Source organism: Colletes latitarsis, chromosome 6 (assembly GCF_051014445.1).
Source record: "Colletes latitarsis isolate SP2378_abdomen chromosome 6, iyColLati1, whole genome shotgun sequence".
Lineage (NCBI taxonomy): Eukaryota > Metazoa > Arthropoda > Insecta > Hymenoptera > Colletidae > Colletes > Colletes latitarsis.
The window spans coordinates 20912224-20925253 of NC_135139.1; the positions used below are offsets into that span (position 1 = coordinate 20912224).

The window sequence follows — 13030 nt, forward strand, 5'->3', positions numbered from 1 at the left end:
TTGCTTGAAACTGAAGCAAAACACAGTATCAAATAGTTCGTTAAACGCAACGAGTTATTTTTAATTAAACCGGAGGATTAATCTTTGAACTCTTAAGAGGACTCTCAATCTCAAGTGAATTATTTTGCTTAATGTTGATTTATACCAAATTGGTAAATGGAAATCAACTTTCCAAAATAATTGTTAGTTTAAGCTTGCAAAGGGGCATAGCGGCCCCAATAATCCACTTACAAGATAATAGCCAACTGAATTACTGTTACATTTATAAGACGATCGGAGGACAGAGGCTGAGAGTCGTCGGTTTGAAGCGAACAATAAAAAATGGCGAATCGAGGGTAAAAATCGCGAACGAATTTTCGTCCTGTTTGCCGGGTAAACCGGTTTGGCGGATAGCGATCCCTGGGTTCGTAGCTGGTCGCGCGTTTCGTGGCAGCCGTAGCTCGTGGATCTCGAATAAGGAAAGTTAACTAAGACGTACGCCCCGGGCTCATTAACATCCACCCGGACACGCGTTCGCGCCGTTCCCCGCGAATCCGTTTCCGGGGGCCTGTGGGAGCCGCCTCCAATATATTTTAATTAACGATTACGCCGTAAATATCGTTTATCGGCGTCGTAAGTCACTCCGGGGTTTTTTTCGGGGCCAGGAACGCCGCGCGTGGGTGTGACACGACGCGCAACGGGCCCCGTCGAGGCTCAGGTGGCCCGTCGCGGCCCGATAACTCCTCGCCCGAAATAGGAATACTCGAGATTCGGTTATTAATTTCGTTCGGGGGCCCGCGACGGGGCGCAACGACCCCCTCGTGCGTGTCAGCCGGGGTTGGGACCCGGTCGAGGCTCGCCCTTGGGACTCTCCCTTGAGACAATGGCCGCCCGCGGCGTACGATGTCTCCGACGACGTCTCCGGGACCCCCGCGGGGCCAGGCGGCCACGCATGCCCGCCGTTTTACTACTATAGAGACGTCAGATATCCGTCCCGTCATTTCGTATTCGTGGCCTCGCTTCTCCGGGGCCCGAGGGCCCCCCCTTTGTGCGCGCCGCGACTCGAGTTTTCATCTCCGATGCTGTGAAACGCGACCCGATACCGATCGCGGGATTTTTATCTGGCTGGGGGGACCGTCACAGGTGTGTTTTCAGGAAACACGACAAGAATTTTTTCTCACGTCCAAGAATTTATTTTTAAGTATGTTGTTCTCTGGTTAAGTGTGCCCTATTGGGAACTTTCGATCGTTGCAGGCATAGGAAGATGTTATTATTTGTAGTAAGCAACGAAGGGGATAGATGCATTTCTATATAGTCTAATAATCTTTAGAAATCGATAATCTCTCTGTCGAGGAGTGTATATACAGGGTGTTCGGCCACCCCTGGGAAAAATTTTAATGGGAGATTCTAGAGGCCAAAATAGGACGAAAATCAAGAATACTAATTTATTGATTGAAGCTTCGTTAAAAAGTTATTGACGGTTAAAGTTCCGCCCGTACTGAATTTTTTCCCCGAAAATTGGCAGGATTTCGGGGGTATGTCTATTCACCAAAAGTGATTGTAATTGACCCCCGCAACCGAAAATAATTTTTCCAAAAGAATTGGAAATTTTTTTTTTCCGCCGAAAAATTTCGGCACCTACCCTTGTTGATTTTTCTTAAAAATTCCTTTTTTATTTTTAATAATTTTGTTTGACGCCCTACAGAAAAGTTGTCTAATACTTTTTTGTAGGTACCCATGAGCTCTACTTCGGAAAAGAGTTTCATTGAAATATATTCACAATTGTAGGAGTTATGGCTGTTTGAAAATTGGACCATTTTTATGGGGTTTTTCTCATTTTGCGGGGTCAAGGACCAACTTCTCGAATATTTTTACGATTTGCACATATTCTCCATCAAAGTACGCGTAGTTTGCTTTTTTAAACATTAAAAACGTCCAATCCGTTCAGGAATTGTGGTGTTTTAAAGATACACATGAAATTTCGGGCAACGAAATTAGATTTTGGCCTGAAATTAGATTTTCGGTAAGGAATTTTTTCCTCGAAAATGCGTAGGATTTCGGGGGTATGTGTAATGACCAAAAATGATTGTAATCGACTCTTGAAATCGAAAATAATTTTTCCAGAACGATTTTAAATTTTTGAATTTAATTGTGAATAACTTTTTAACGAAGCCTCTATCAACAAATTGGTATTCCTGATTTTCGACTTATTTTGGCCTCTAGAATCCCCCATTACAATTTTTCCCAGGGTGTTCGGCCACTCTTGGGAAAAATTTTAATGGGAGATTCTAGAGGCGAAAATAAGACGAAAATCAAGAATATAAATTTGTTGATTGAGGCTTAGTTATTATATTAAACAATTAAATTAAAAAATTTCAAATCATTTTGAAAAAATTATTTTCGGTTGCAGGGGTCAATTACAATCATTTTTGGTGAATAGACATATCCCTGAAATCTTACGCTTTTTCGAGAAAAAAATTCATTACTGGAAATATAATGTCTGACCATAACTGTCTATTACCCTGAAAATTGAAAAGTTTCAAATCGTTCTGAAAAAATTATTTTGAGTTGCAGGGGTCAATTACAATCATTTTTGGTGAATAGACATACCCCTGAAATCTTGCGCATTTTCGAGAAAAAAATTCAGTACGGCCGGAACTTTAAACGCTAATAACTTTTTAACGAAGCCTCCATCAACAAATTGGTATTCTTGGTTTTCGTCTTATTTTGACCTCTAGAATCTCCCATTAAAATTTTTCCCAATGGTGGCAGCCCTTTAGTTGCGAGCACTAAGAATCTAAATTTCTTCTATTCCAAGATCCTCAATTCATATTTCAAGGTTTCTCAACTCGTACCCTGTATAATTCAATATTAACACGTTCACTGTCCGATCTCTCAATGGAGCATGCAATGGAGTACTGATATGATCCATATACGGGATCATAGACAGTGAGCATGTTAAGGACATATTATTTCGCGAAGAAACGAACGTCCGTCGAGAGGAACGTGGACGGGTGTCGTCGATTAGAAATTAATCGCGAGGATCGCGACGGACGTAATTTCGGGGGTCGCGCGGTTCGCGTCGATCGCGGTCGATTATACAATCGGTAGCGATGATCGCGGGTAAGGAGGGATGTCTAGCGATATAAATCTGCCGCTTAATTGAGACCTAACCGCGGGCCTCGATCCCGCGATTATACCGTCGTCCTGCATGAGAAGACACGCGCGCTCGGTTTTACCCGATCTCGTACGACACAACGGGCGAGCGGGACCGAGCGAGGCGCATCGTGAACCAGCACGAAAAAGGAACTCGGCCGGATTTATCGTGATGCATCGGGATACTGACAAGAACAGCTGTGCGCTCGTCGTCGGCGTTCTCGCGCAGCGGGAACGGATCCGCCGCGGGAAACAAACGTACGATAACGATCCCTGTGTTTTGCGCGGCGTATGATGTTATTGTCGCGATGGATCGCGATTTTCACCGGAGAACGCGATGCATCCTGATTTATCGCGACCGTACGAGCCGCTCGACCGAGACGGAACGGTCCTCTTGCACGCGCGACCCGAACGGGACGCGATTAACCAACCCCTCGTTTCAACAACGATCAATAAGTGTACTACAGGAGTAACGAATTGGGCAAAAATGATTTTTCAAGAAACAATTTACTCTCAATTAAGTCCCAGTTACAAAATGGTAGTAGAATTTTATCGAAACGGAGGGCCAAAAATTGTACGCTGCATGTGACGTCACCTGTCGTACTTGCCACCAGAGGACTACGCTCTTGACTCTCTCGCAAAATCTCTCTACAAATCGCAGAAATATTAGAAAAGTTAGTCCTTGACCCCGCAAAATGAGAAAAACCCCATAAAAATGGTCCAATTTTCAAACAGCCGTAACTCCTACAATTGTGAATATATTTCAATGAAACTTTTTTCTGAAGTAGAGCTCATGGGTACCTACAAAAAAGTATTAGACAACTTTTCTGTAGGGCGTCAAACAAAATTACTAAAAATGAAAAAGGAATTTTTAAGAAAAATCGACAGGGGGTAGGTGCCTAAATTTTTCGGTGAAATTGAAAAGTTTCAAATCGTTCTGAAAAAATTATTTTCGATTGCAGGGGATAATTACAATAACTTTTGGTGAATAGACGTACCCCTAAAATCCTGCGCATTTTCAAGAAAAAAATTCATTACGGGCGGAACTTTAAACGTTAATAACTTCTTAACGAAGCCTCCATCAACAAATTGGTATTCTTGATTTTCGTCTTATTTTGGCCTCTAGAATCCCCCATTAAAATTTTTCCCAGGGGTGGTCAAACACCCTGTATAAACACTCCTCGACCGATTTTCCAATATTCTGCACGATAAAAGGGCTTTTGAAAGTTCTCCCTCTAACACTAACCATGAAATCTAACAAGAAAAAACACTAATTAATTCAACATTCTGAATGCAGGTTATAAGGCGAAACCCAAGGAACTGCACACACAACCCAGTGGAGAAACACAAAGAAAACTTGCCAATATTCAGACGTTTAAGGCAGGGCCTGATGAGCCCCCCTAGCAGGCCTCGATTTCCTACAACCAACGAAGTAGCGCCCACACACGTGCAATTAATAATTTCTGGACGAATTCGCGCGAAAGGGGGTAAGTAGTTTCTCGTTTTCTCGATTTCAGGGATCGCGTGCGCATTTTTCTCGCGACCGAGTTGCAGGAAGGAGTTTCTACGAATAATTGCAACCGAGGGGGGACGTCGAGCAGCTCCCTCGCCCCGAGGATCGGTTATTACCAAGTAATTAGCCCGGTAGTTCGGCGCCATTTTCCTGCTTCGTGGCTAGTTACGCGCGACCCGAGGATTCAATAAGTAGTCGTCTTCACGCGATGCCATCGGGGGGGCATACATTTGACCGTTCGGACGACGATTATCGGATTCGTGCGAGTAAACGTTCGCCCCCTTCCCTTTCCGGCGGCGAGCAACAACAAAGTGATCTTTCTCTCGACAGCCTCTCGTCTTCGAGGCATGCTCTTTTGCATACCTGAACCGTGTACACTGGAAAGCGTCGCTTTCGATGGCGCGTCTTGTACGCGACCCCGTTCGAGAACCGTGCAATTACGATCGTAGAAACTCAAATCATACTTACGCCCTGGATTCCGTTCCCCGTAGACGACGTTGGACGGTGCGTGGGGTTCCGAGTGGTCGGTCCGGCGGATATGGAACAGAAAGCAATTCGCATTGAGAACGTTCGATGATGGACGAATTTTAACCCCTTGCACTCGTATCTATATTTGAGAACATTTTTATGGGAACGTATTGCAATTTAACCTGTCGATTTAGTAAAATAAATTTTTAAAAATATTTAAAAAATAAATAAAACTAACTTCCAAAATAATGCTGTGATTTTTTATTACTAGCCTTTATGAATGTATGAAATATAGTTCCAATATTTCCCTCGAAAACACAATCTTGAATTATGATTGTATTTTTTATTTTTCTTTGATGATTTCCTTTATAAACAAATTACCTCGGGAACAAGAACACACATTTAAGCTGAAGCTAAAAGAAAACATTGTAAGAAGGGTAAATATGTGTATAATAATGAAATGTAAGAGTGCAAAGGGTTAGAACGCTGCACGTTAGACTTGTTCTTTACAGTTTGAATAAAAACGGAGTCTTTTCCGTTTCACTTTTTGATTCCTGCACCAATCGAACGAACGTTCGCGGTGCAGCCTGGCAATGAGCGAAACGCGATACGCGCGAGACTTTTTTCAGGCTCGGAATCGGGCCCACCGGGCCCACGCGACGGGAATGAAACCCGTTCGCGCTAAGGCTGAATTCACACTACCGTCGACTGTTCACAAAAACGTTCTTTTCTACGTCGAATCGATTAAAACGGATCGAACGTTCTCGCGTGTCTTTCTTATCGAACGTTGTTGTATTATTTAAACACAGTTTCCGCGTACGAGCGTATCAGTATTTTGAAGGACGTTAAATAGATATTATAATCCGAAGGGAACGCGAGAAAGAGCCGCGCGGACAGTGTGAATCGAGCCTAACCGTGGTCGCGACTCAGATTCTTCTTCTCCGGTCCGCAGCCACTACTTTGCAACATTTCGTGATACGTAATAACCCATACTCACGGACGTCGGATCCTGAGGAGGCGACGGCCAAGGCAGCGCATGAAACAGAAAAAACCGGGATACCAGTTAAACGCGTTGCTGGGAGAGGAATTCTCGGGGCAGCTACGCGGAACGTTTAATTTTCAATTTCGCGGACCGTCGATCGGCTTATTTTCGCTCTTATTATCGTACGCGGGACGCGACTGATTAGGATTCGCTCCAGTTCGTAGGCAGGTGAGTACACGGAAGATACCAGGGGGAGGGGGAGGTAAGGGCTAGGAACATTATGCAGGAATAATGATTGGATTGTAATCGTCGACGGGGACGGAGAGCTCGCCGCTTTTGCCCCCGTGCTACGTGCATAATGACCCCGGCCGGTTTCAAAGTATAAAGACGTTCAGTCCGTCGACAATTTGTTATGCATACCTCGCTTGGACGAAAATTGCGTTTAATTCGCCGGTACTTACGCGTTCTCCGACCGCCTGGCCCCCTGGTATCGGGGAGGGGCCGCTGCATAAATGTAGATGTTCCATTTAAAAAGCCATTTTCGCGTGTTTAGCATAATACGTAATCGCGCGAATCGGTCGGTCGTCGAATTATTCGCGGATCGTCGCCGCAGAGGGCGGCCGTATCGCGTCGTCGAGTCGTTAAGCGGCCAACGATCGCCTCCGCCCGGTGCAAGAAGCCCTGTTCGGGATCGATTCCGTCGCGTTCTCGGAACAATTTGTACCCCACTTCGAAACGAAGAAAAAAAAAATCCCTCCCCAAGAAATTATTAAACCACGATGTCGCTCGACGATGGGAGACCCGTGTTCGTGACGACTCCTTGGGCCTCCTCTCGTCGACAGCCTTAACGCGTTGATTGCCATACCGAACCCCTCGAATTGTCCACTACGGGGAAACTTTGTTTTTAGACGCTTGGAAACTATTTATTCTCACAACCTCGTTAAAACTCCAGTGTCTTGTTTGGTTTCTTTAACGTACGGTCTTGGGAACTAATTTTGTTGGCACCTGGGGTTCATTTTACGAATCGTTACCGTAGATGCTGCGCCTAAACATTGTTTCCGAATACTATAGACATCTTGTTCCCTTTACATACTTATAAACGATCACATAAACTGTCGATCACTGTAAATATTGAGCCGGTGTATTAATTTTGTTGGCACCTGGGGTTCATTTTACGAATCATCACCGCAGATGCTGCGCCCAAACATTGTTTACAAGCACTGTAGCCATCTTGTACCCTTTACATACTTATGAACGATCACATAAACTGTCGATCACTGTAAATATTGAGCCGGTGTATTAATTTTGTTGACACCTGGGGTTCATTTCACGAATCATCACAGCAGATGCTGCGCCCAAACATTGTTTACAAGCACTGTAGACATCTTGTACCCTTTACATACTTATGAACGATCATATAAACTGTCGATCACTGTAAATATTGAGCCGGTGTATTAATTTTGTTGGCACCTGGGGTTCATTTTACGAATCATCACAGCAGATGCTGCGCCCAAACATTGTTTACAAGCACTGTAGACATCTTGTACCCTTTACATACTTATGAACGATCACATAAACTGTCGATCACTGTAAATATTGAGCCGGTGTATGAATTTTGTTGGCACCTGGGGTTCATTTTACGAATCATCGCCGCAGATGCTGCGCCCAAACATTGTTTACAAGCACTGTAGACATCTTGTACCCTTTACATACTTATGAACGATCACATAAACTGTCGATCACTGTAAATATTGAGCCGGTGTATTAATTTTGTTGGCACCTGGGGTTCATTTTACGAATCATCACCGCAGATGCTGCGCCCAAACATTGTTTACAAGCACTGTAGACATCTTGTACCATTTACTGTAAATATTCAGTTGGTCTACTAAACATATTTCATTTGTAGATAATTGAACAAGATTATTACAAGTATAACGAGATCCATAATGGACGATTTTCCCCAATTGTCGGAACGTGTTAATAAAGTTCGAACTCTAAATATCACGGAAGCGCGATTATTAGTAACTGCACTCGTATATCGAGTAACTTTAAACGAATTGTTTCTAAAGCTTCAAAATGTCCAGGCGATCGTCGGTTTTCCGAGGGGGAGGGAGAATGAATTGACCGCCTCGGGCGACTCCTGTTCCGTTTAAATATTCCGTCGCGCGAAAACCGGAGATTTCCCGTTCCGTTGCGCGTTTTCAATCAGTCCGCGGGTAAACAGCCATTCCGTTTCGCGCGTAACTCGCGCTGGCTCCAATCCCTTTTGCTCCCGGCCGGACAGTTTTACCGCCTTTCGACAATTCCGCTTGCCAGGCCGGCGATGTACGCGCCCCGGGGAAAAAATCGCTGTTCGAGCGAACACGAGATCCTCGCCGCGAGCTGAGAGCCGCGAATTTTATTGCCGACCCGGTACACCACCCACCCGGGCCAGTTATTTTGTTGTCCTTCCTGTTTTTTTATAGAGTTGCGCTCTTTTCGAATGTTTACGCTGTCCGTTATTACTTTTCTCACTGAACCTCGTGGGCGTGATTAAAACTATATTTCTTCAGGTTTACGTCAAATTAAATTTCATTTCAAGATTTTGTGGCGCTACGTCGTGTATAGAAACTCGTGAGTCGATCGAGCGCTTGTGAGAACGCGACCCCTCTGGTGACGAGCATGGGAGACGATCATCGTTCAAAAATTTCGCAACGTGGACAAAATGGAAACTTCGATCCCACATCGAGGATGATGCTGCCTTCGATTTAATAAAATTGATATTTTTATGTTCGTCAAACGATAAATTTAAGCTTCCATCTAGTCTTCTGCTTCGAGTTTTCTTAGTTCTATCATTCTCAGCGCCCAAAGGGTTCGTCCGGTAAGTAAATAAACGATCGTGGATCGTTCTCCCGCAGCGGCGGTTTCGCAAAAATCCTCTTTCGAAGCGTTCGCGAGCTCGCCGGGCAGGACGTCAGTCAAAACGCTCGGAGAGAGGAAAGAAAGGGGCGCGTAAATGCCAGCCGGATGCTGGAGATTGCCGGCAACGAGCGTTTGCACGACTTTATAAAGACCGAAGGCCGTGCAAAAGGGTAGAGCAAAAAAAGAAAGTCGGAGGCGGGCGGAGCTCGCCGCAAGATCGGCCTGGCTCCCAGCGGAATTTTAACTTTTAATAATAAAGCGAGGGAGTCCCGAGTTGTTGCGTTACGATACGGGGGGTTGGGGGTGGCAGGTGGGGGGATCGGAGGCGAATTAAAGGCGGCAGGAGGCCTCGGGTTGTCCTCGTTCATCCTGGCCGGGGCAAACCGCAGCACAGGCACCGCCGCCACCGCGTAATTGCCCGACTCTCACTTGCCCCGGTCGTTCGATTGATTATTATTTTTGCGTGGCCTGACCCCCGTGACCCTACCCGTGACTCGATCGACGCGTAGACCGACGAGGGAACCTCGAGGGACTTCCCCAACGCGCGCCAAATATTCACGAATCGCTAATTGGGGACGCGCGACCGTCACGCGATTTCGCGATCGACGCTGCTTCTCGCGTGTTTGCCAGAGACTGCTTTGAATTTTTCGAGTTTCAAAATCTAGAATAACGAAATTGCGTGCGAGAGACTTCGTTTTGAAACACGATCGAAGTATACCGAATGAAAATTTATTTCTGGTTGCCAGTATTCCCTCGTTGTATGAACCAAAGCGCGGTCCGTTCGTTTGCACGTTTCTGTTGCAATCGTTTTATATCGATGTTGCAGGGAGTTTCGAGCGGAACCGATCGATTATCAGCGCGGCAAATATCAGCCACGAAACGATTGCCAGAGAGAATTTCCTAAACTCCGAACCTTAACGAATCTCTCACGCGCGTTATATAGTTGGACATAAGGGAACTGATTCGGTCGGTCGGTGGCTGGGCTATTATCTTTATACACCTCGACCCAGCTGACCTTAATGCACACCGATCGCTGCCTATGGCTGCCGCTCCTTGAATCATGTTATTAAACCGCTCGATCTCATGGACAGAGAACGCGACCTGGGTAACAGAGAAATCTGGCGGGAACGAGAGAGCTCTCCCTCGGAAGATGTTCCAGTCCCTTTCTATAATTCAAATTTCTACCTAACCATGCACAATTTCTTTTTTTATTATTTATTTCACGGACAGCGAACCCATTCATTCACATGGAATTGTACATAGTGCTTAACATAGAAGATTACGAGAAACTGTTAATCCGGCCTCTGAAAGATACATTAATTTGATGTATAATCAGATAGATATGCACAAATAATAATGATAGAATACCGTTTGTACAGCGTATTAAATTTTGATCTATAGCCTGTATCCAAGATTAAATCTAACACAAAGTTTTCATCGAAAGTGGAACTAAATACAGGGTGGTATACGAAATTGTTTCGTGTTGTAACTCCGTTATTAATGCATTTATGAAGAAGTTACAAAGGAGGAAGACGAGTGGCTCGAAGAGCACTGCATCTGTAGGACCTTAGATCTTTTTCAAATTCAACAGTGCACGTGCAATTAACGATCGCATCTCTCTAGATGAAACGCCAAACGAAAAATGCTTTCCAAACAGCATCGCGAATAAATCGACGAGAAACATCGGCTCAAGGATCGAGATAAGGGGATGAAAAGAGTCCCGGGACGCGAGGCTCGTGAATAAGCTGATAAGACGAAAGCTCCCGGAAGTGGCAATAATCGAGCAAGCGGCCACGAACGGCACACGCCTCCTCTTTTTATCCGGGGGGCCAGAACAAGAGGGTAATTCGATTCACGAGGGAGGACTCGGAGTAACGAGCAGGAAAACCTGGGTAGCGTCGCGAGGAGAAACACGGCCGGGTCGTATAAATAAAAACTGAACAGTACGAGAGTGGTCGCGCGGAATTCCAGTCCCCGGGAGAACTTACTCTCCGGAGCCGAATGATAATTGCGTTTCTGACGCCCGTTAGAACCGCGGAAATTTCTCCCGAGACCCGGACGAGAGAATTTTCAGCTGTTTCGGCTAACATTAAACCAAAGGAAATTTATATGATAGCTTCGGTTGTCTGGATTATTAAAAATAAGATGCACAGTGGTTTGTCAAAGATTCTGCTTCTAAAAGGTACTAAACAACATTTCCATAGAGCGTCAACCAAATTTATTGAAAAACAAAAACGAATTTTTAAGAAAAATCGGCAGGTGGTAGGTGCTTAATTTTTCAGCGAAAAAAAAGATTTCAAATCGTTCTGAAAAAATTATTTTTAGTTAGGGGAGTCAATTACAATCATTTTTGGTGAATATACATGCCCACGAAATCCTACGCACTTTCGAGAAAAAAATTCTTTACCGAAAATACAATGTCTGACCAGAACAGAATTCCTCTGAAAAGACCTCGGAGGGTCGACAAAGACAAAATGACATATGCCCTCTTTCTCGATTCACCGAAGCTGCTCGAAGTAATTTCGGAGTTCGAGATTCCGAATCATATGCCGTAGACGGGAGGTCGGATTTCAGTTGTTCAAGAGCGAGAAGGCAAACGTGAGCCTTTCTCTCTCGACTCCCACGAGGCGGTCCGAAATTACTTCGGGCAGCTTCGGAATAATCGAGAAAGAGGACACGTGTCAGTTTGCCTTTGTCGACTTTCCGAAACTCTACGAGCTCACGTACGCATGATCTGGTATGTGTGAGTAGGGCACCGGGATGCGTATGTTTAAGAAATCATAACTCCTGAACGGATTGGAGGACTTTAATGTTTCGAAGTGCAAACAGCGCGTATTTTGATGAAGAATATGTAGAAATTCCAAGAATATTCGATAAGCTGTCCAATTATCCGGCATATAAAATGATAATGGGAGATTTTGGAGGCCAAAATAAGACGAAAATCAGAATACCAATTTGTTGATTGAGGCTGATTGACGCTATAAAAGAGTTTCGGAATAAGTAGGTTAGGTCCGATCTAACTGCCTAATATTTCCGCGAGAAGACTCGGAAATATGGCGACACGCGTGGAACGAGCATCGATACGAAGTCGGCGGAAATTGATAAGGGACATTTATCGCGAGGATCCAGCGCGAAGCAGCCAACAGTCGTTCAAAGTAAATTATTCCGAATAAATGAGCGTATACCGGAGTGTCTACATCCCGGAGACATTCGTTTACTCTTAATTAATGATCCGGGCTGCGAGACGGCGGGATTAATTGCACGCAATCAGATCGCGGTAATTAATTACATCGTGTGTTCGGGGCCACTTTATTTCGCGTTCCACGAGGATGGAACTCGGGGACCGAAACGCACGGTCCGGTCGTAGTTGAAAATATTCCCAGGGCGACCGTACGCGTGCAACCGATCGCGAACCGGTGTGCATCGGTTTGACTCTCGACGAAGAGTCGATTAATCGGCCCGGCTGGGGGCAACGGGATCGTTCCTTCGCCGATTCGCCGGCCTCTCGTTAACCGGTTCCGGACAAACGCAGATAGAGACGCTACAAATTACAATGGTGTTGGCGTAATTGATCGAATCGCGTTGAAACCTGAGACCGATGCAAACGTGTCGTCCTCTCGACCATCCTGAGCCCTCCATTTTGGTTCGAACCGGAGGAATCCTTTCTCTCCCCCAGCACGAAATTTTCACGAAATCCCCGTGGACTCCATTTCCTCTTTGGATAAGTATTTCTTACCGTATTTATTGATGTCTAAATTGAAATTTACGAAGCTGTTTTCAGAGTGGGAAAACAACCCTCAAACTTAAAAATTCAATTAATTTAAAACGATACATCGAGATGTTTTACGGTTGAATTTTCACTCATTCAGGGTTGTGGGGCACAGGATGTTTAACACATTCACTGACACCCATATTTTCACTATGAACTATGGACTCTTGAATTTTAACAAGACTGTGAAAGTAAGTTCTATTTCAAATTATGGGTGTGCTAGTTTCCAATTGTTTCGTTTTCGTGGACAATTTGGGGGGTT

At 44.9% G+C, this 13030-nt stretch overlaps 1 protein-coding gene across 2 annotated transcripts in view; it reads right to left on the reverse strand.

Annotated features, from left to right (window-relative positions):
• Positions 1 to 5086: 5086 nt before the first annotated feature.
• LOC143342476 (uncharacterized) overlaps positions 5087 to 13030 on the reverse strand; it is a 90769-nt gene continuing 82825 nt past the window's right edge. The window contains exons 7-8 of one of the 2 annotated variants that reach the window (XM_076766408.1): positions 6114 to 6125; positions 5087 to 5119 (exon numbers count right to left, since the gene is read on the reverse strand). In XM_076766408.1, coding sequence (XP_076622523.1) covers positions 5102 to 5119; positions 6114 to 6125 — 30 coding nt within the window. In that variant the 3' untranslated portion in view covers positions 5087 to 5101. Of the gene's footprint in view, positions 5120 to 5720; positions 6126 to 13030 lie in introns of those variants that run through there. The other variant, XM_076766407.1, reaches the window with a different exon arrangement.